At 33.4% G+C, this 23,651-nt stretch overlaps 3 protein-coding genes across 3 annotated transcripts; 2 read left to right on the top strand and 1 right to left on the bottom strand.

Moving 5' to 3' along the window:
• The first annotated feature begins 332 nt into the window (after positions 1-332).
• On the top strand, positions 333-3,680 carry LOC107364981 (chitin deacetylase 1). The gene is made up of 5 exons (XM_015932440.3): positions 333-916; positions 1,031-1,240; positions 1,570-2,041; positions 2,120-2,471; positions 2,912-3,680. The coding sequence occupies exons 1-5, from the start codon at positions 793-795 to the stop codon at positions 3,362-3,364; spliced, it is 1,611 nt and encodes a 536-aa protein (XP_015787926.1). The 5' UTR covers positions 333-792; the 3' UTR covers positions 3,365-3,680.
• Positions 3,681-4,917: 1,237 nt separating this feature from the next.
• On the top strand, positions 4,918-7,029 carry LOC107364677 (ABC transporter G family member 23-like). Its single transcript, XM_015932102.3, has one exon. The coding sequence runs from the start codon at positions 4,918-4,920 to the stop codon at positions 7,027-7,029; it is 2,112 nt and encodes a 703-aa protein (XP_015787588.1).
• Positions 7,030-12,824: 5,795 nt separating this feature from the next.
• Positions 12,825-23,249, bottom strand: htt (huntingtin). The gene is made up of 14 exons (XM_015932360.3): positions 23,028-23,249; positions 22,693-22,776; positions 21,133-22,495; positions 20,805-21,030; positions 20,345-20,724; positions 20,090-20,280; positions 15,784-20,018; positions 14,322-15,714; positions 14,141-14,255; positions 13,859-14,072; positions 13,528-13,796; positions 13,290-13,450; positions 13,112-13,199; positions 12,825-13,034 (listed from the first exon to the last, which is right to left on the bottom strand). The coding sequence occupies exons 1-14, from the start codon at positions 23,126-23,128 to the stop codon at positions 12,918-12,920; spliced, it is 8,937 nt and encodes a 2,978-aa protein (XP_015787846.1). The 5' UTR covers positions 23,129-23,249; the 3' UTR covers positions 12,825-12,917.
• Between the last annotated feature and the right edge of the window lie 402 nt (positions 23,250-23,651).

Genomic DNA, 23,651 nt, shown 5'->3' with positions numbered 1-23,651 from the left:
AATTAATGATTTTATTTAGTTTGTTTGTTCATCTCGAGACAGCTTTGAATATTTTAGCTTGATAGCAGATTTGAAATGACATTTTATTGAAAACAGTCAAACTGTTATTCAAAGATGCTAATATCAAAAGTAAATCAGTATTTTAATGTATTTTAAATCAGTAATATTCAGTTGAAAGTTGATGAGGAAGAAAGAAGACTGAATTGGATAATGTTAAAGGTGATTTGTTTAAATCCAAAGCCTGAATCACAGAAAGCATAAAGCAAAACAAAAATAAAAAGATGATGTTAAGATTCAGGTAATGAGTAAATGAAAAAAGCTAGCAAAAAAAGTGACTGAAGACAGCGTGTAGGATGATGATTATGTTGATTATGTTGATGAGTGAAGCCTGATTTGCTCCGATTTCATCGACAAAAACTGGTGTAATCGTCCTTTATATTGTTGACCTTATTCCACCCAAATCTTACGGCCCATCTTCAAGCTTCTTTTCCTTCTTTCTGTCTTCTCTTCTTTCTCTTCCCTCTTCTTACTGATCCCGAACATCATTTGTAAAACGCTAATGTTTCGCTCTACAATCATTTTCATGTGAGCTTCATTGTTGTGCATTTTAATTTTAAACGTTTAAGTTTGCTTCGCATTTATAAATAAATCAATAAGTGAAACATTGTCCAACATTATTCTTTCCCGTTCTTATTTTTTGTTTTCATTTTTGGTTCCTTGGTTAACAAAGATTGATTGTAACGTCTTAAATAGTGATTGCTTTAATTGCAATCACCACTGAATTTAGCCAATATGGTTAAAACCAACAATCAACGTAAATTTGATTTTTGGGCAATTTCTTTGTGTTTCATCGTTACCTGCTATGTAATTCAAATTGTCGCGCTTGTTGATAAAAGTGATGACTTCATTGAATCAGGTAAACAAAAGCTAGTGTGATTTAGTGATTTTGCCAATAAAATTGCTTCTATTAAATCTTAATTTCTATTTATTTTAATATAAATTTGTGCTCTTTTTGTTTAATTGATTTAAGGTTCTGTTGAGGGAATTCCTTGTGTTTCTAATGGTAAATTTTATCGTAATCCTGAGGTAATTGGTATCCGTGATTGTGCCAAATATTACTGGTGTCCTCGAGGAAAGGTTCTTGAGTTTAGATGTTCATCTGGTCTTTGGTTTGACATCGATAGACAAATTTGTGATTTCAAAGCTAAGATAAATGCTCAAAATTGTGAAAAATCTCATGGTAAGTCGATTCACCGTTTTGTCGTTAACTTTCTTTTCATTGACCAACCCAGAAGTCAGAACCCAAACCAACAAAGAGAGTCTTATGATTATGTTGATTCGATTGAAAAGATTGAAGATTTGGATCATCTATCAACTCGATTAAGATTGTGAATATAAACTTGAAATTAGCATGTTGAACTTTTTGCAAACTCATTTCTGTTCGGTCATTGACTCGATTGTTTCACAAAATCAACATTATCTATTCATGAAGTGCGGTTGGTTTCAACATTTTCATCTACAATGTTTTTTTTTGCTGCTAATTGTTTCACTTTTGATTATATTGATTAGATGCATCAACTCCTCGTCCTCTTTTGGCAACTGAAAGTCCAATCTGCCCTGAAGGTCAATTAGCTTGTGCTGATCGGAAATGTCTTAATCGTGATGTCTTCTGTGATGGAACAGTTGATTGTAATGATGGTTCAGATGAATCTTGGTGTGACCCAGAAAATGATCCAAACGCTCCAGGTCGATGTGATCTTAATAATTGTACTTTACCTGATTGTTTCTGTTCTGTTGATGGAACCCAAATTCCAAATAATCTCAAACCCGAGGAAACTCCACAAATGGTTATAATAACCTTTGATGATGCTGTTAACAATGAAAATTGGGAAATTTATCAGACAATATTCACTGCAAACAGAACCAATGCTAATGGTTGCCCAATCAGATCTACCTTTTTCCTCAGTCATGAGTATACAAATTACCGTCATGTCCAAAAGCTCTGGAACGATGGACATGAAATTGCTGTTCATTCAATCACGTAAGTAATCTACTCAGAGTAAAATTAACCAACCATTTTGTTGATTATAACCTTATATTTGTCTATTTTTATGTAAAGTCATCGCCAGCCTGAGCTTTGGTGGACTTTTAATGCTACAATTGAAGATTGGTTTGACGAGTTTGCTGGTATGGCCAATATTATCAACAAATTTGCTGGTATACCATTGGAAGAATTGAGAGGAACTCGGGTTCCTTTCCTCAGAGTTGGTTGGAATACACAGTTGATTATGATGAAAGAATTTGGTTTTCTTTATGATTCTTCAATGGTTCCTCCTAAATCAGATCCACCAATTTGGCCTTATACATTTGACTTTAGGATTCCTCACAAATGTGCAGGTTCATTACAAAAATGTCCATCCCGGTCTTTCCCAGGAATGTGGGAGATGGCAATGAATCCATTGGATATTGAGGTAAATTATACTCCATTAGTATATAAATAACATTCAACCATTTACATCTCATGATAATCAATCCACCAACATGAAAAACAAAGTACAATAATCAAGAGATAACCCAACAATAGCAATGAACCGCTTACTTAATACAATAAACAAGTTTAACCTAAAAAAGTGGAATGAAAAGAAACAATCAATTTGATCATTAGTGTTTAACAATACAACATTATGAATAATTAAGCAAACAATTATAATTGTTTAGTTACCCTTTTAGTGATGTTAGCTCTAAAAAAAGATGTTGAACAGCAAAAAAACAATACCAACCCAATTGATTATTATGCTGATCTATTTTGGCTTGTCTTGATTTTTTCTTGTGAACTGTTTTCTCATTTTTGTTTCTTTGCTTTTTTTTTATTTAATTGTTCTTTTTGTTATCAAATTAACAATTGTAATAGGGTCATACTTGTGCCATGGTTGATTCCTGTCCAACCCATCTTTCAGAGGAAGAAGTATTCACTCTGTTCCTTGATAACTTCAACCGCCATTACAAAACAAATAGAGCGCCATTTGGTCTATTCTTCCACACAACATGGTTTAAGGATAAGAAAAACTTCAAGGTATTCCTGCAATTTATCGATGAATTGATCAAGAAACCAGATGTTTACATTGTTACCAATTATCAAGCCATTGAATGGATGCGAACTCCAACACCATTAAGCCAACTGAACAACTTTGAACCCTGGAAGTGTCAAAAAAATATTGACCCTAACCTAATTGCTTGTAATCATCCTAAATTGTGTAAATTGCACAGTAGACATTTGAGAGGTGAAAGATATTTACAGACTTGCTTTGAATGTCCAGAGGTTTATCCTTGGGTTAAGAATGAGTTTGGCCTAGAATTCAAGTAATCTCACTTTTGACCAAATAATTTTTCTTTTTTTTGTGACCAAAATACTCGTAATATGTTTTAATTAATTTCAAATAATGAAAAAATCATTTAATTTAGCTTATTATTCAAAATTAACTGCATTGTAATCACCAACAAGACAATTTTCTTGTAAAATTTTCTCATCTTGGTGCAGCCAATAACTAAAATCAATGATGATAGTTGCTACAAGCAGTTCAATGAATACGTAACTAATCAATTACTGATAAATATTTTCATATTGATTGATTGACTCGAAAACTAAAAGCTTTTTTAATAAATTAATTTCAAATTTGTTACATCGTTTGCTTATCATTTGATTGATTGATACTCCAAGAATCAAATACAATTCACTGGTTTTAAATATTGGGTTATCCCTGAAAAATGGTAGAAGACTCGACTTCTAGATCAAACGATTCCTTCCTTAAAAACCCTGATAACTGTTCCACAATTATTGATACTAAATTTAAATTAAGGAACAGCTAATAATGTTAATAATGACAATTAATTTGGTATTTCTTCCATGTTGTATAACAAACGTTCAATCTAAAGATTGAGCATCTTTCGAAGCAACTATAAGACATTTTGTAAAATGATTTTTTGAGCTTATAATTTATCAAATTTAACAGATTTGCTGATGAAAATTAATTTTAATGTTCTTAACCATTAAGGTGGTTTTCAATTTCATCAGCTTCATTAAAGATGCAACCAAAAATTCCATGTTTATTGAATAACCAAAAGCTTAATGATTCCCATTCCCTTCAAAGGTAATAATTTAACAACAAAATATCTATTTTGTGTGAACAATCCAGATGTAAATCGGTACGGTTGAGATGCTAGAGGAATAATTGATCAATTATGAAAATTCAGTGATTTTCTCGTACTTAATGATCGAGTACAAAATCTGTCGATTCAAGGTTAATCAATTTCCAGGGAATTTCCAGATTTGCATGATTTTGTTCTTCTTTTTCTATTTTGATCATTTGCAAGTTAAATTCAACCAAAAGTAAAGTTAGGAGTTGATTTGATTTGGATAAAACAAAATCATGTGGAAATATGAGATGAAAAAGGAAGAATGAGAAACAAATAAATGATCATTTAACCCACTATTGGAATATTTTCATGATAAAAAATGAAAAGTTTACGAGTTTAATCAATGATAAACCAACTTGATTTGAGTTGTTTAACTCGTTACAACTTGAGTAAACCCTAGAGCTGTTTACTTTATCAGTTAACCTAACTTCATCATTTGCTTCCCGTTAACGTCTTGTTTACCTGTGATCATTGATGGATAACCTTGATTGCTGCGATCCAATGAATCTCAATTCAAAACAATAAAAAGAATAATTAACACAGAAAAAAGCTGATTAAGGATTGACAGGTTAATAATAATGGACTCTTGTCAATTCATGTGTTACTAGAAATTTTCAGAACAGATTTACATTTCAATATTGATTACTTTAAATTTGCTTCAACTTGATGTTGTATTACTCGGAATTAACTGTTCAAAGGTTAGCCTTTTAAGTGACCATCAAAATGTCCACTGATCAATCAAGTGTTGTAAACAACAACAACGGTGAAGATGTTTTGAATTGTGTTGAATTTGCTGCAATAAAAGCCAATTCATTGAAGTTGGATTTAACTTCATTTGGTGAATCTAATCAAGTCTTTAAATGTTTACAATTGACTGTTCCAAGTGGATCAATATTTGGACTTATCGGTCCTTCAGGATGCGGCAAGACAACCTTTTTCCGAACCATTTTGGGTCGCTATAAAATTACCTCGGGAAGCCTTCAAGTTCTCGGTGTTAACCTGACTAAACACGGGTTACATCAATTTGGACCCGAGATTGGTTACATGCCACAAGATATTGCACTTGATCAAGACTTGACTGTCCAAGAAACACTCTACTTTTACGGTTCATTAAATAAGCTTACAGCGAAAGTGATCTCACATCGGTCTCACCAGTTAACTGCCATTTTGGGCTTTGACAACTTTTCACGGTTGGTAAGTCATCTTTCAATTGGACAACAACGCCGTCTTTCCCTGGCCTGTGCTCTTCTCCATCAACCCAAATTGGCTCTTCTGGATGAACCCACAGTCGGCTCGGATCCATTGTTGGTCAACAAAATTTGGGATTATTTGAAAAGTGCTCAAAGAGAATGGAAAATGACTGTTGTCGTCTCGACTCATTACCTTGAAGAGGTTAGGCGAGCTGATCAGTTTGCTTTTCTCGCTCAAGGTTTTGTCCTATTCGAAGACAGTCCCCACCAATTTATCGTTAAATCGGGTTCTTTCAACTTGGAGGCTGCCATTTCATGCAGATACAAGAAAGAAATGGACAACAAAATGAAAGTATTAACCTGTCAACCAGTTTTACCAGAAGAGAAGTCGATTAAACCAGTAAACCTAAAAATTAAATGTAACCAAACATTTTTCCATGTTTACATTTGGCTTTTATGGCGCTACTATCATCGATGGATGAAACACATGGTCTATCGATTGATTGGAGTTGGTCTGGTTCATGCAATGATAATAACCTTTTGTGGTTTACTTTACGGTCATTTCCCAAAAGATTTGTCCATTGGTATAGTTAACCGTGACAATGGTTCGTTTGCAATTAGATACATTGATTTATTGCGAGAAAACCCAAACCATTGGTCCTTTCCATTGTATCAAGATGAAAGGTCAGCTCATCATGACATCGAAGTAGGAAAATTGCAGGGTTACCTTACGATTGGACCAGCCTTTACAAACAACTTCAATCAACTGGCCTCGCTGGGTTTAAGTGAATACATTGATGAGACACTTTTACATAGCGGTCTCATCACATTGACTCAAGATACAGTGAATCGACTTAAGGCTGATTCAGTTGAGCTGACAACTTACATTTTCCTTCACAATTTGATCAAAGAATCAGTGTCATCTGAATTTTCCGATGCATCTTCATATTCATCAGACGATTACCTCAATAGACTTCAATATGTAAAGATGGAACCATTATTTCAAACAAATGGTAGATTACATGATCTTGCACCGACAAACATTGTCATTGTCAAATTTTTCTTTCAACTTGTTGAAACTGTTACCGTTGGTATGATTGTGCTTTGGGTAACTCGAGAGTTTCATGAGCCAACAGTTGAAAGGCTGTTTGCTTCAGGTGTAACTCGACTTGAACTAGCTTGTGCTTTGGTAACAATCACAGTTTTATTTTTATCACCCATTCTATTCATGTCATGTGTAATCCTTACTTGGACTACTGGATTCCCTGTCAGTGGAGCTTGGCTTTTTGTTGCCTTAGTCGTTCCAGCCATAATCATTGCTGGCTGTACAAAAGCCATTTGGATTGGATCCATGATACCGTCAAGTACTTTTGCAATTCTCGTCACTACTTCTTATGGATTCATTGGCATATTTATTGGCTCCATTTTCTGGCCTCTAGAAAGCTTACCTTACTTTATGATTCCATTGAGAAACATTTATCCATACACGGAATCTGGCTTATCTGCTGTTAGAGCCATGATTTATGGTGATGCTTTGTTAACACCTCAAGTTTATTCTGGTGTCTTGTATGCTTGGGCACAAGCCTTTATAACCACTTTATTTATCGTTTCGTGGTTTTCATTTTCGAAGCATGTTCATTCCTAGTCTATAAGTACTTATCTTTTTTCATTTCAATGTTTCCTTCTCTTTCTATCGAAAAGAAGATCAACAAAATCAATAAAAATTAATAAAATGCGTTCACAGTCATATTAAGTCGATTATTGTGATATAAAATAAAATTTAGAAGGTTTATTGGTTTTTCAGAACTACTAATACATGCTAATAATGATAATATGATCATTCTTTGCTAATTAACAATTCAATGCAATTTGTTAGCTTTCCATTAGCACGATGTCCATGATTTTTGGGCTGTAAATGGACAAGCAACAACTTGTTCAACAAAACAAACTCATCTCAACCCATTTCTTGGTAAATAAACCAATTTTCTGGTTTACCTTACAAATGTAATACAAAAAGTACTGTTAAAGCTCGAACATTTAATGTTAAGAGTTGAGACTTGGTGGATTTGTAGATACAAAGAAACAGAATCCATTTGTGCTAATAAAATATTTCTCAGATCGTCAGTTTTTGAGAAAATCGAGTCCAAAGTTGAAACTTCGATCGCTTTTTGTACCTTTTTGAAAGCATATTTTAACATTAAACTCATTTTCCTGGCGTATATTTTAATGATCTACCAGAAAGTGGACTTATTTTGAGAAATATAACTTTCTGTTTGCTGTAAAACAGATCAGTTCGATTTTCAGTTAAAACGGTTCCTTCTTGTGACCGGGCGAGTTAGAGAACTGAAACTTATTATTTGTCCATTAGAAATGGTTGAGTCAAATCATGGCTTGAATAGTTTTTTCGTTCGAGCAATAGTTCGCTTGATTTCGGACATTGACCTAAAAACTTTGAGCATCAATATTTCGAGAATAGTTGAACGGACAATCACCATTCTTTGGCCAATGACTAGATTTTAGTATGAGTAATGATATATTGAAATATCAGATAAAACAAAAAAGTTGTAGCATTTTTATTACTTATGCTGTCAGACTTGTTACCTAATTTATTAAGTTGAATAGTGAATCGAACACAAATCTTATGATGTGTTAGTTAATGAACAAGTTCAGACTTTCTTAGGTATTGAATCATATAATGTTATAGTCCATAACGAAATCTAATGTTTGGACAAAGAATGATGATTGTCTGTGCAACCATTCTCGAAAAATCGATGTTCAAAGTTTTACGGCCAAAGGCCAAAATCAAGGGAACTGTCAGTAAATCGAAAAAAGTATTCAAGCCATGATTTGAACCAACAATTGCCCTGAACAAATAATAAGTTTCAGCTCGTTGACTCTTATGGTCACAGGAAGAGTTCGTTTAAACTGAAAATCGAACTAATCTGTTTTACAAGAAAAACAAAGTTATATTTCTCAAAATAAGTTCACTTTCTGGTAGATCATTAAAATTTACGCTAGGAAAATGAGTTTCATGTTAAAATATGCTTTCATAAAGGTACAAAAAGCGATCGAAGTTTCAACTTTGGACTCGATTTTATCGAAAACTGACAATCGGAGAAATATTTTATCAGCACAAATGGATTCAGTTTCTATGGCCTTACAAACCTACAGAGTTTAAACTTGAAAGAAATTTGTTTTTCCTCGTTTTTGTCCATTTGTTTTTCAGTACTTGTATCAATTTGTGCATAAATGCAACAATTGTGTTGCTTGTGTCTTTTTAGTAACAAGTTGTGATGTATTTACCAAAGGAAATCGATGTGAGCAAATTTCTGTCCATTATAGTCCCATTCATCGTCCTGTGTTCATTTTTACTTATTTTATTATCAATACAAGACTAACTATTTGTAAGTTTTTATGTCTCTACAAATCCACAAAGTTACAGCTCTATGTTCAAGTACTTCTTTGGATTGAACCAACTTTACATCATATTTAGAATGCCAACTCTGAAAGAAAAGATTTGTTAATTCTCTTGTTTTCATTGCACAGGAAACATTTTCATGATTAAACCATTTTATTAATTCACTTCTCAATAACAAATAGTTAATAAATATCATTGTATTGCTAATTTTTAGCTGCATTCACAATGCTCTATTAATAATAATCAATTGCTGAGACTTGACAAAATCAGTTGAAAAGCTTTACTTCCTTTCATTTTTACCAGTTTTCAGCCTTTTAATAAATCTTAATATTTTTGCGATCACCTTAAAAAGCATTCCATTTTTCACCAAGAATCGGAAATATATTATTAACTGTTTCAATTTTTATCCGTTTGTCACTTTCATGCTTTTGTTTTCACTTTGGATAATAGTAAACGCACCTAAGCGATTCCGTCCTTACACAATCTAAAGTTTTACTTTCGCTCTGTTGTGTCGCCTATTGGTGTCACTTGAAAAGTCTTACGATAGAGCAAGTTATCAGTTGAGATTGAAATATTTCGCATAAGACAATTACAAGCATTTTGTTACAACAATGAATCTAGATATGGTTTGGAGTTTAATTTAAAGTCACTGAAGCGCCGAGTTTACTTTCAAAGAAATTCTGATTGAGGAAGGAAGAAGTGAGGTAAAGGAGGAGACAAAGAGAGAGGAGAGAGTTGGAAGATAATGATGAATATCGCTTGGCACCAGGTCACATTATGTAAAAGTTATTTGATCGCCGGAAAATTTACTGTTCATCAGATTGAAGTAAACCAAAACACAATTGAGTTTTGTTTTTTTCTGTTTTCAGCCACACAATTGGTAACAATTAGCTTTTTGATGATACATTTTAAAATTGCTAATTCTGTTTAAATCGTCTAATTGAAATGATAATTGGCTTCCGAATGAAATCTAAAAATAATTTGCTTTGAATTATATGGAAAGGGTTGGACAGAGGTGACAAATTGAGGGAGATTCACAACTTGATCAACTTTCGCTTCTTTATTGTGTTAACATCTTTTCGGCTGTTCAACAGAAATCTTTAAACGTTTAATTTTGTTCACATTTAGTTAATCATGTCTAGTGATATGTTCATCATAAGTTTACTTATTGCTGTTCAAATTTTCGCAGCTGTTACATTTTCACAATATTTGACGGTTGATTCAAGTACAACTTTACCGCTACTGCAAAAGGGAACCCAATCGGTGAATGAAATTGAGTTGAATGCTGAAGAGACTTTCCGTCATCCTGCTTTCCTTATCCATGGAAATCCAATTTTGGGATATTTTCACAGAAGCCCAGGACACAGAGCAATGGCTCGACTTCCAACTGGAACTTATCTTACTTATAGTCCTCCTTTGAGTCCAATTTTAAGACCTGTGCCTGGACATTTGTCCCGTAGTCCTGATGCACCTTCGCCTGTCTCAGAGTTACCAAGTTCATGGAGTCCTCTGGTTGCAAATGGAGATAAGTCAACCTCTAATGAAGTTGGATTTGATGAAAACAAAAGTGAAGAGTCGCGATCAGATGCTTCGCCTGCTAGACCATCGGTGGAAGCTTCACCTCCGCCACAGTTTTTGTATCCTCAACGACCAATGTTGCCTTATCGTCATCCAGGTTACATTTCTCACTCTGGAATACCAACTCGTGGTTTCGGCACTATTGCTGGGAATGTTAACAGTGAACCAGTGCCCAAGGAAATTAAAGAAACTATAAGGTCTGTCGAGACGAGTGATGAGGTGAAATCTTCTGAAGCATTGGCGAAGGCAAACTTTATTCAGACAAATTGGATTGCACTGATTACTTCAATTATTTTACTAGCATTGGCAGCTCTTGGAGTTGTTGGTTATTTTGTTTGGAAAGGAAGAATCGGTGACACTTCAATTCCACCTCCACCAGTCCCAAGACAGTCTTCATGAATAGATGGTGGAGTTACTTTGGTTGCAGTTAGATACAGATATTATGAATAAGGATGATGTAAAAACCTAGTCAAGGAAGAGATTTAAAATGATCGCGGTTTGGAAAGGAATCAAAAACTCGAGAACTTCCTAATTATATCCTTAATTGTTTGTTGGGGCTTGATTGCGAAGTTTAAACCATCTTTTGCAGTAACAAGTTTTTTGACGATTCGAGTATGAGAAGATTGAAAAGAAGATACGGCCTCTGAATATCTCAGCTCGTAACAGGTCAACAACAAATGATAAAACGAATGGTAAATAAACAAATGATGGAAAAATCTTAATCATTCAACTTTCATCTCAACCAATTTGGACTATTGATTTGAAATAGATATTTTGTTGTAAATTATTAATTTGGTTTGAAGTTATTGAAGGGAATCGGAATGATTGGACTTCATACTTTTAGTTTTTCAAAAGCAAAATGAACTTTTGCATCTTTTGTCAAGCTGACGAAATTAAAAATCAACTTAATGAATAAGAAGCCTAAAATTTGCTCAGCAAATCCGTCAAATTTTATACAAATTGTGAACTGTAAGCTCAAAAAATCATATCCAAAATATCTTAAAGTTACTCCAAAATATGCTAAACCTTACATTAAATTGAATTTTTATTTACAATAAGAAATAAGAAATATTTGAATAAGAAATATTAACAATTTTGTATGATATGCTCATGAAGTTCAAACTGGATGTGAAATCAATTCTATGAATAAATCTGATTGTTTAGGAACAAATATTATAAAAAATTGCCGTTTAATAAACTTTTGATATTTCGTTGAATATTTTTCTCTATTTATGAAATTTTTATATTCAATCGATGAAATCAATGTTTAGCGTCTATAGATCATAAATGCGCGTTTAGTCTAACGATCAAAATAGATTAAAAATAAATTAGATAACAAAAGTACACAGCATTAAAATTTGTTCAAAAGTTATGATTTATTGAGTTTATCATTAACAAGATTCACGGATCATCGGACACTGAATCTTTACATCTTCAGTTAGGAATTAAGCACAATTCATGGTATTGTACAAGATACACAGAAAGATTTTTAGATAAATCCATCAAAATTCAGTCGAAAGTTATACAAAACTATTGACCAATCAACTTTCCATCTGTATCTGGATAAACTCTGAAAGTGAAGATTTATTGATTTTAAGTTGTTTTTCAATGATGATGGTGATGAGGGAATGGAGCAACAATCGGTGGTTTAACTGTTTCAATTGTGAATGGAATCGGAACTGGTAATGGAAGTGGTAAAAATCCTATTCTTGGAGGTGAAAGGGCAGCAGCCGTTAACACAAATTTAAGCAATTTGCGAGCTTCCCGATGAGAAAGTCTATAGCTAGTTGTTGTTGGAGCCATCAAGACGAATATAATTGTATATAAAATAACATATAACATTGTCGTTTTGAGTGACCATTTCATGATCATTTGCATCACAACTGAGTTTTGAACTAGAGTTGATAAATCACCAAATAATGATAGGCACTGAGATTTAATTGAAAGAGATTCGATGTATCTCTGATATTCAAATGGAGACTAGTTGAATGTGAATATGTATTCTGAATTACTTCCAACAAATTAATGATGAAAAAAGATGCTCGACACAACTTTATATACGGGAATACAGTCTATTAATGACTGGTCAACTAATTGCGGTAAAGATCAAATCATAAACAAGATCAGGTAAATGACCGAGCTGTTGACAAGTTGATGGGCTATACAGCCATGAAATTAGAAACACATTGAGGAAACATTGTGGCTAATTAAGAAGTTGGACATTCAATTAGCATCAACCTCAATGATTATTATACCTTGACTGATTTTTGTGCTTTAATCGTTTTCCAATTTCAATTGTTACAATTGAAACACCTTAAATCATAACCATACTTTTTCTGTTGATTGGTTGAGATATACAGCTATTTAGTACTAGAGTGGTCAACCATGTCAATGATAAACTTTAGACGGTTTTTCTTACAAATATAAAAATACCATTTTGAGCATTGATTTTTCAAATTTTTGTCCCAATTTTTGTGAGATCAGATTTAATCTTCAGGATTAACTGTTTACATCTTGTTTAATTTAATTCAATCACTTTAATCTTTTAAATTATACTTTTTCAGATTAGCTAACACTTTAGTATAAGGAGTGTTTGGTTTTGCTGCATCTTCAAATATTGACAAAAATGATTCCTTTTGATGGTCCTTAGTGAGCTGGGCATTAAAAATGATAAAAACAAAAGGATAATTAGATTCTGTATTGATAATAACATTTTTAAATGTTAATTTACCTCATCGTAAAAATTACAACAGCAAAGGAAAAAGATTTCTTCGTCTCTAGTTTCATACAGACCAGGTTTGGCAACAAGGCAGTAAAACCTATTGATAAAAAAAGATGAGACATTAAATACGATGATGGGAATACTAACTATGTAAAAATATGATATACGAGGAAAGAAATAAACTCACAAATTTCTAATCCAAATATTAGATGATGAGCTAGCTAAGAAACATGATAAAGACCATATTGCAGAGGAAATTGGTTGGATTTGAGTAAAACTTGATAGAGAAAGTAAAACCCATTCTTGAATCATTGAGCTTTCTGATTGTTGTCGCAGTATTTTGAAAACCTAGAAAATTAAGAAAAGCTTGTTAATAGAAGATTCATGATTTATTGTGAATGTATTTTAATTGAATAAAACATTACCTTGTAAATAATAGTTGCCATATGTTGTGGATAAATATTTTGATTTGATAAAAATTCTCCAATAATTTTATTGAGTATTTCTTGAGTGGGAAGAAAATCGCAAAGTATTTGTGGAATGATGGAAGCAATCATATCTGCCTCTTTTTTGTTGCATATTTTAAGCCGATCAAAAATGAGTCTAACCCTTTCCATAGCAAATAACAAGTCTTCGTTGGTATCATTTGTACTAACAGTCGATGAAGGTGTTTCACTGGCAAATGAAAGTCCGTCTGAAACAGAAAGAAAATGCTAGTTAATTCATTTCCATTAAAATGAAGGTGTATTTACTCACAAATATATATTGATGTAATCATAAGGCGAAGGGAAGCAATTGATTCTTGTGATGGCAATTTGGGTGATTTAAGCTTTTCGGTTGAAATTCTGACAATAGCTTCAGCATCTTTAATGCTGAAAGTTTCACATACCAATAAGTGCATTAAACCATCACTAACAGTTCCGTAAACTCTGACATTATGACACTGGCTGCTAATTGTTTTTAAGCTTAACTGTTGAAAGAAAATGAAAATAAATCTGTTAAATCAAGTCCAAATCTATCTTTAAAAATTCAACTTACCAAGAAAATTTTCTGAGCAAAATCGTTATCAGAAAATGAGTCAACAAAAGTTTCAATGAGATGGAAAGAAAGGTCCCACATAAGAACCACATGTTCCTCGTTATGACTACTTGGGCTGCAAAATAAAGGATAATAATTAAGTAATCTGAATTGATTATTTAAAGACAAATTAAATGCTTACAGATTTTCATCGCCAAGATGTTTGACTAAATAATCAGAGACGCAAGGTAAAAATTGAGTCTCTTTTCCTCCGGGAAGAGTATTCTTCTTTTCTAATAGATACCAAACTCCATATAAGGTGTTGATTCGTGTTGGTAAAAGTGAACTTTTGAGACTTGCTTCAACACACTTTTTACATTTTTCAATGAGTTGATCAGATTCAATGGCCAATACAGCAGCTGACTTACAAATACCAAAAGCCAAATATTGAGTGACCATATCATCTTCATCAGTGATTGAAAGGCGAAACAATTCAAGGAAAATGTTTAAAACCCATTCATATTGACTTTTTTCAAAGAAAAGGTCCATTAGAGAAGCAATTGATCGACAAAGTTCAATTATTAAAGGTGATCTTGAAAGATGAGTATTAATAAGTTGACCATAAAGCTCAAGCAAGAAATGGATACATGAAGAAAGGTCAATCTCAGTGTTTTCCTTGATAGGAATATTCAATGGAGTTCGAGGAGTGTAAGGATCAGGGACTCCTTGAGAGGTTGGACTTTGAACAGTTGAAGACGTTTCCGAAGATGAACCTGATGAGGTTGGAGGGGTTAAATCATTAGATGAAATAATACCAATTTGTTTACGAAGATAATCAACAGAAAATAAATGCTTTGAATTGATATATGAAGTATCATCAATTTCAATTTCTTCAGTCCCAGTTGACGGTAATATACATTTTAACTGACTTAATTTTTCACCAAACTTGGTGTGCATAAAGGCTGCTGCTCGAGTAGGATTAAATGAATACAAAGGTCTAAGTGGATTTCCTGGAATAGGATATCGTAAAGATTGTAAAAGTAAAGTTGTTATCCCATCAATACCAATTTTTGCAATTAATAATTTATCTTGAGCATCTTCAAACGTTTCATAAGAATCTTGAATTGGTGAAATAACTCCCAACAAAGACATCCACAACTCTTCAAATTGTATCCTATTGATCCAGCCAAGAGAACCAATTCGAGTTATCAATTGTATCAAAATGTCTTTATCACGTAAATAGTCGGATGGAATGGTAGGACAAACGGTCCCAAAGTGACCTTTAAATTCGGGTGACCACAACTCGTGTTGCCAAATGGACGGAGGTATCATGGCTACTGAATTGACAAAAGGAATTCTGCCCAATGAGATAATGATTCGCTTTAGTTTTCTCAATAAACTTAAAGGTAATTTAGAAGTATAAGATGAAGCCGATGAAGATAAATTAGATTCACTAAATTTGAGAAACATCATAAGCTCAACAATTCGATCACAAGCTTTAACCAAATGACGGTAATCAGATCGCTCCTGTTTGGTAAGAGTTTCCTTTTCATGGAAAGATTTTCGCAATGAAATCTCATATAAATCACCGAAACCTATATAAATACAGAAAAGATTAATTAAAGCGATTCTTCTAAAAAAACGTAATTTAAACAAATACTTACTTAATTTACAAGTAAAATGGATTGCAGCTATAAAAGAGCATAGAAGTGATACATTTTTGGGTTCACAGAGAAGAGATATGAGAGATGGACGCTTGGTAAGATCATGTAATAGAGTAATGTACAAATTAATATCATTAAAATCACGCAGCTCTAGATCATAATAAAGCAACTCTGCGTAGAGAATAGCAACTCTGAGAATCAATTCTCTAGCTTCGGGTTTATTCTCAAAGCATCGAGACTCATCAGCATAACAGGCGAATGCATTGTAAACGGGAATCAATGAGACGATATAATCTTTGACAAATTTTTGGCTAAACAATTCAATAAGAGAATCTCTGTGTTTCATATCACGAGCAGTAAACATTTCACCGATTGATGAAAAGGGTGAATGTTGGGGAGGAAGATAACTTTGAATTTTGAGAAGATGTTGCTGTGATGATGCCATACATGCTTTCAGGAGAATGTTTCCTTTCAATGGTTGTTCATTTGATGGTTCTTCGTTGAAAAAGGTTAATTTAGTTGCTGTTGTTAAACAACAGGCAAGAATTGAAAGACCAAATGTTTTATGACCAAAGAGTGAATATAACTCTTCAGGAGAACATTTGTTCAACGAAGTGGCAATTTCCATCCAATCAATTTGTTGAGATTTATAACTGCTGGGGAAAAAGTGAAGAAACCAATCTTTGGATCGATTTAACTCTAAATTTGTCAAGGGAATTGGTTCCTTTTCATTTAATGGATGATCTTGTTCTGTTGGAGAAATAAATTTACGATAATCAAGCAAAAGATCACTGAAATCACGATGTTTCCTGGCATCAAGGGAATGGAGAATCTTGTCAGTATCTTCAACAGATAGTTGAAGGATTGCATCTTCAGGGGAATCAATTTTACACAAAAATTTTATCTTGTTAATGGCAATTTGTTTACTCAACATTCGGATAGACAGATAGGCTTTAGTTTGAGGATTTGTGAGAATCTTTTCAACCACCAGAGATATCAATGAACCAGATTGAGTTTCGTGAGAAAGTTCAATACAGAGTAAGAGACGATTCAAAAAAGTAGCATCCCGAAAATTATCACACCGAGCTCCAACTGCTTGAAGAAATAATCCAGATGAAGCTTGATTTCGATGGACTGCATGAATAAAGTCACGGATTGGAAGCTCATAAGACCAACGAATAATCTCGTAGATGTTGTTTATTATTAACCAAGTTAATTGCTCGACATCATTCATATTTTCACAGACAAAGTCACACATCAAAATGAGAGCTGATCGATGAATAATCTCAACGTTCAATGATTGATGGACAGTTGATTCTTCTGATGATGATCGAGAATCATCTTTGGATTCATCAGGTGATTCATGTTCCACCATGGAACAAGGTCCTGAATCAAGTTTGGTAAGCTCATTGCCTTTGATTAGTTTGTACCAGAAACGATGAGTACCTTGATCATCGAAACCAAGAAGCATCAATACATTGCACCATTGAAACATAAGTGTTGGGAAATGTGCATCAATTTTACTGAAAGCTGAATTAATTGAACCTAAAATTGAATTACGAGATAACATTTCTTTCAATAGTTCAGATGAGCGCTTGGCAACACGACGATAAGAACCTGATTGAAACATATGCGTCATATAAAGAAGAAAAGAAGAAATTTGTTGAACTAAAAATGTTGAACGAGTACGAAGCAAAGGACTAGTTGATTCACGATAATGGATGAGAGTTTCTGCGGATACACGAACAACATTAAACATAAATTCAGCAATTAGAGTCACTGAAGCATTTTCGGTAGTTTGAGAGGCATCAAAAATTTCATCTGACATGAGAGAATCATCTCGAATCCATTTGAGATTAAAGAAAGTAGATGAAGGAAGAAGATCATCGAGTCGAGCCAAAACAATTTCTTCTTTGGCATGGATGATTAATACACGTAAAATGACAAGAACCGATGAAATCCAACGTTGAAAGATGTGATGATCTTCCAGAAATTTAGGATCAGGTGGAGTGAAAAGAGCTTTAAGAAGATAATCAACAGGTCGATAGACAGCAGGTGATACAGATTCAAAGAGATGATGAACAACTTCCAGATCAGGGTAACACTCAATGTACAAATTTTGACGAGTTAATAGAGGAAGAAGAACATCGATTATTTGACGAGATATTTTCCTCCATTTATCTTCACCTTCTTTACGTGATTGGTGAACAATTATGTTGAGCAGATAAAGGCTTTTACGATGATGAGCAAGCTTAAGCAAAGCCGCAATGGCAACTTCTCGTTGAGCATCAAGTTCCTTGGCAGATTCAACTTTGGAGGGTAAACGGTACAACATTAAATCTTCAACAATTTGCCGAAGAGCGGGAAGAGCATAAAAAACAGGAGGTTGATCTGATGCCATAAGATCATCACACATTTGTATTATTTTGGGAACAGTTATGATGGGTTTACTTTGATTAGAATGTTCTCTTGGATAGGAGAGAAGAATAAAGAAATTGAATATAATTCCAATTAATCGATCACAAGGTCCCAATAGTCCATTTTCAATAAAATCAAATTGTTTTCGAACAAATCCAAGAAAAATAGAATCCGAGTCAAGCAAATTATAATCCACTCGAAGTTTAATCAACTGACAGATGAAAGATAAAACTTCGTACTGCAGATCAAGATTACTTGTCATTGTGTATAAACGTAAAGCTTTGATTACCACTGGTTCAAATAAACGAATGTAACTAGTTAACGTGATGCGATTAGTCCCAGTTGAATAGGTTGAAAGACAAAGAGCCGAATTTTTGTCCAATACAAAGGAAACTTGCTTTTCAACAGCTTTACGAAAAAAGCATTGCCAAAGTTCGGGATCCTCGGATGAAGAACCAGGTGAAGAAGTGTATGAATTGAGAGAGGGAGCTCGAGATGAGACGTAATCGGAAAAATTGGAATAAGGTCGAGCAATAACTGCCTGATAAAGGCCAGACGATGAAGAAGGGAGAGGAAAAGAGCATCCTGAATATTCCATAATTTGATGACCAGTGTGGGATCCCTTAATGATATCCAGTTTATCGGTGGTTGCTTCTCGATCGTGAGAGATCAAATGAATAAAATTGAGACCAAATAAACATTTTAACAATTGGTGGACACATTTGACAGAAGCTTTAGGTTCATGGTTGATTACAATTTTAATGTAATCTAAAATTTCTTCAGAAAAACGGATAAAATAACGAAAACTTCCAATTTCCAAAAGCTGTGAGAGCAAGTTGAGAACTGATTCAAGAAGTGGACCTAATTTACTTTCGCTCATATCCATTGTTATTTTAGATGATTGATAAGTACTTTTCATGATTTCATATAAACGCCATGTAAGCGGATCATTGGTTATGCTGATTTGCCTTTGTAAAGCTTTATTTCGTTCCTTATCTAGGCCACTTTTTCGTGAATCACTTTTATCAGCATCAGTTTTAGCAGTTTTCTTTCTCAATGGACTCAAAGTGGCATTTGATAGTGATGAGATCATTTGTGGTTTAATAGCAGAATTCGGGGTTGATGAATTTAAAAGATTATTTGATTCATCATAGACAGAAGCAAAGATTCCTAAAATTTTCAAAGCATGTTGAGTTGCTTGAGTTAAAATTGGTTCCAAAAGTGGTGCATCTTTGCTTATTGAACCCCAATCTGATTCGTTTACTGTATCTCCATCAAGTTCACTTTGACTAATTACTTGATAAGCTAGACCAGAGATGAGGTTTCCAGTTAAAGTGTTGAGACATTGATGAGCAATGAGATCGTTGATCAGAGGAGGATAGTTTGAAAGTAAATATAACAAATATTTGAGAAGAGAAATTGTCTTTGAACTGTCCTCAGTTTTGCATCCCCAAGCTTTTCCGAATTTGGTGGTTGGATATTCTTCACTGAGCTCACAAAGACTTTGAAAACAACCAAAAAGAGTAGCTTTGGAGGCAGAATTTTTAGTTAAATTATTAATAAGTTTGTCCACTATTAATTTAAGGTTAGATTCAATGGAAACATTATAATCACAGGATCCTTTTTTATCTACAAATGGAAAATCAAAATCAAAATTATCGGGAAGTAATTTGGTCGGGAAAGGTTCACGAATTGGAAGAATGTTCATAGAAGATCCAGAGAAAAAGTTGATGTACGATTCAGCAAGGTTTTGAGTAGTTCCAATCACTGGGTCACCATTATTTTGATTTGAACATATAAATATATTCTTGACTAGTCTGTAATCATAGAAAGAATAAAAGTAAATTTTAGATTTGCTTAGTTTAATCAATTAAAATTAAAAAATTACCCAACAAGATAAGATGATGCCGAACTGCGTATACGATAATCTTCATCGGATAAAAGAGGCATAAATACTTCATCAATGACAATGTCTTGGAACTTTGTTAATGAATTAAAGTTTTGAGCCAAAGATATGCGTTTTTCCAGATAAAATATCTCAGTATAAGGTAGATTCGATAGAAGCTCGAGAAGACCAGCCTGAAAAGATGATTGAATAATTATGTAATGATTGAATAGAAATAGAAATGAATCTTCAACATACCTTAACAAGCCAATAATTGTGATCTTTTAACAAAATTAGACGATTTAAAATTTTAGGTAAAATATTAATTATAGTCTCTTGCGATTTAATTAAAACAGGGAGACAAATTTGGAATGATTGTAGAGCATTGCGAATGCTCGATGATGTATTGCCCGATTCGTGGAGAATGGGATAAATATGTTTCATGATTAATGTTTCCAAACTTGGTACTTCATTTATATCCGAAGGAGCACAATTGACACTAATGAACTCTCCATAACTTAAAGGTAAATCTAAAACATGTTTTATGTAAGTTGCTATCACAAGGGAAATTTGACTTCGAATGTGAGGATCAGAATGAGATGAATAAAGTGTTATGTCCCAAATTTTTTGCGGAGGTTCTAAATAGAAATGGAAAAAGAGAATAAGATGTAAAAATTTTTATCAAATATATTCAAGTTGGATGAATTAAAATTATTACCTGGTGAATGACGATATAAATGAAGGTCCAGCAAGAAAGCTTTTGGATAAAGTTGAACGATTGGTGCTAAGCAACTCAAGGCAAGAGATTTAACACTAACTCGGACACTTTTATCTGGAATGAGTCCACTTTTTGTACTATTCAACAAAAATTTGACGCAAAGTAGACGAGTGCAATATTCTAACGGAATGGTATCTTCTGAAGTGAAATCTCCGATATTTTCAATCTGATAGATTAGAAGAGTAGAGAAATAACAATTGTAGATTGCATGTTTACAAATAATCAATTTGGTATGATAATAAGGAAAATGTAGAAACAATTGACTTACCTGAAATAACATATCAGAATCCCAAAAACTAGGTAATGATGGTGCTGGAGATAAAGGTACTTCATTAGATTGCGAGAAATCCTCCTCTTTACTTTGCTCTGTAATTAATGGTACAATTCTAGAAGGATAACTAATTGGGCCCTTTTCTTCAATAAAATCTTTTACGATGCTACCATTATCATCAAGGACACTTTCACTAACTTCACTGGGTTCACTGAGACTGGAATCTGGACGATAAATATCACCAGAATTGGTTCTTATGTTGAGATTGAACGAATTTTCACCAGATAATCGAGAATCCTGTGAGAATGAACTAATAAGAATATCTTCATCGTCCTCCAAGGAAGCGACATTATCTAATTCACTAATAGATGAGCCTTCTTTCATTCGACGAATGGACATCGAGGGTGATGATGGAATGGAAGCCGTGATTGACTGATCATTTAACCGAGATTGGCCAACTCCATTGATACTTAACAGATTGTTGAGGATAAGCTTTGGAGGTGAACGTAATAGTTGAAGCAAAGCTTCCAAAGCAGATACAATAACACCATTATCCGTTGAATAGCGGAGACTGTGTAGGATTAATTCATACATTTGGAGTAGATTGTCTTTCATGCTACTCATTTGCTTTTCAAAAACCTGCTTTTGCTTTGGAGTGATCACTAAACTTTGGTTCTCTCCGTCTTGTGGAATATTACTCAAGAGTGGAAAAAGGTTTTTCAGGCATAAAAAGATGCCTGATAAGAGGTTATTGTTGGATTCCGGGAGCTGATTATGGTTGAGGTTAAACTTATTCTGACTTGAATGAAAGGATTTGAGAAGATTGTTGATAAGCCATGAGTAAAAATAACTCGGTTTCTTCGAATGTTGACAGACAACTGTTAATGATATAGCGGCAGTTCGACGAACTGAGACTAAGCAGTGATTTAGATTAGGTAGAAAACAGTTAAGAAGCTTGAGTATCTCGATTTCAATGGCATATCGACCAAGAACAGGCATCAATTTTTTCATAGCTTGAGCAATCGTCTCTTGAATACTTTCTTCGTTAGTTCGTGAACTAATTTTTTCCAAAACTGGTATTAATTGAGCTAAGTACGGACGACATTTAGATGGCCTTAAAAGATAAGCAAGCTCCGAGAAACGAGTTAATGCTGCACGAATGCTACGACTTGATCCGTTCTTCTTCAATTCTTTGTATAGTTCAACATGGATCCGATTGAGATGGCAGTCTATGTTACTTTTTATTGTTCGGTTGAGACATTCACCGGCATTTAAGCGCACGTCAGCATCAAGATCATCACAACAAGCTAGCATGGTTTCTATTGCTATCCCTAAAAATTTCTGAAAATCTTCCATGCTCCTAAAATAATAAAAGATCAAATAAATTATCAAATTTAGCTGACATAATTGAGAATTGGAAAATAAAATAAACAAAATGACAGGAAAATGACAATTAACAGCCATAGAGAAATTTTTAAATGTAAATTTCAAGATCATGATATTAAGTTAATTGTCCGTGAAATGTCGTTTTGTTTGGTGATGAGAAAATAAAGGTACCTTAATTGAGAGCAGCATATTATATCCGCAATATTGATACAGTGTGAAATTTTCTCCTTTTTACTGATAGAAGCTTCTTTTTTGCTGAAAATAAAAAGCAGAAAAGGAAAATAATTATACAAAAGAGTTATAAAATCATTGTGAAAAATGAGATAGGATAAAACGGTAACAATGGATTTCTAGGTTGATTGGAAAATTCAATGCAATTTCAGGGTGAATGTGAGAAAAAACGAATAACTCAGTGTTGCCAAAACTCATCGCAATGACAAGCAATAGTGGTAATGTTATGAATATAACCATGAAGGCAAAACATGAATACAGTAATAGTTACTTACATAAATTTTGTTGATATAAGCGGCTCCTCAGGTTTGTCAATAGATGCCTGGAGTACCTTGAGAGCCTCCAGCGATTTAACCAGCTTCTCAATAGAAGCCATGTCCTTCTTAATTTATAGTTAAAATAATTAAACAAATCACCAATAAATAATTTAAATAATAGACATTTAAAAATAAAACCAAAACAAGAAAATCACTCTTATTAATAGATTCAATGTATCAACAAATCTTGCAAACAGCCGCAAAACAGTCTCTCATGCAATATCGCCATCTAACGAGGATTAAATCCAAAGTGTAATTTTTTTTCTTTGATTTATTTTTTAATCCTTAATAATTAATAAAATAATCCATATTATTAAAAATATAATCACTTTAAAAATACAAAAATTTAGTCATTCACAATTTAAAGCATGAATTTACGTTCTAGGCTAAGATGTAGCAAGACGATGAAATTGGAAATCGCTTGACTGAACCAATTGAACCATTTTAGTCAAAATTGTGTTAAATTGAACAAAAAGCTCAGTAAATCTCAATTAATGTTTGTGACATTTCAATTTATCAAAAAACGTGTTCACTCACCTAACTCTACTTTGATTACTTAAAAACAAAGAGCATCAAGAGATG

This window comes from Tetranychus urticae, chromosome 3 (assembly GCF_039701765.1).
Source record: "Tetranychus urticae isolate SD_2017Ah chromosome 3, NJAU_TeUrti_SD_1.0, whole genome shotgun sequence".
NCBI classification, from domain to species: domain Eukaryota; kingdom Metazoa; phylum Arthropoda; class Arachnida; order Trombidiformes; family Tetranychidae; genus Tetranychus; species Tetranychus urticae.
This window is presented reverse-complemented; position numbering and strand designations above follow the sequence as displayed.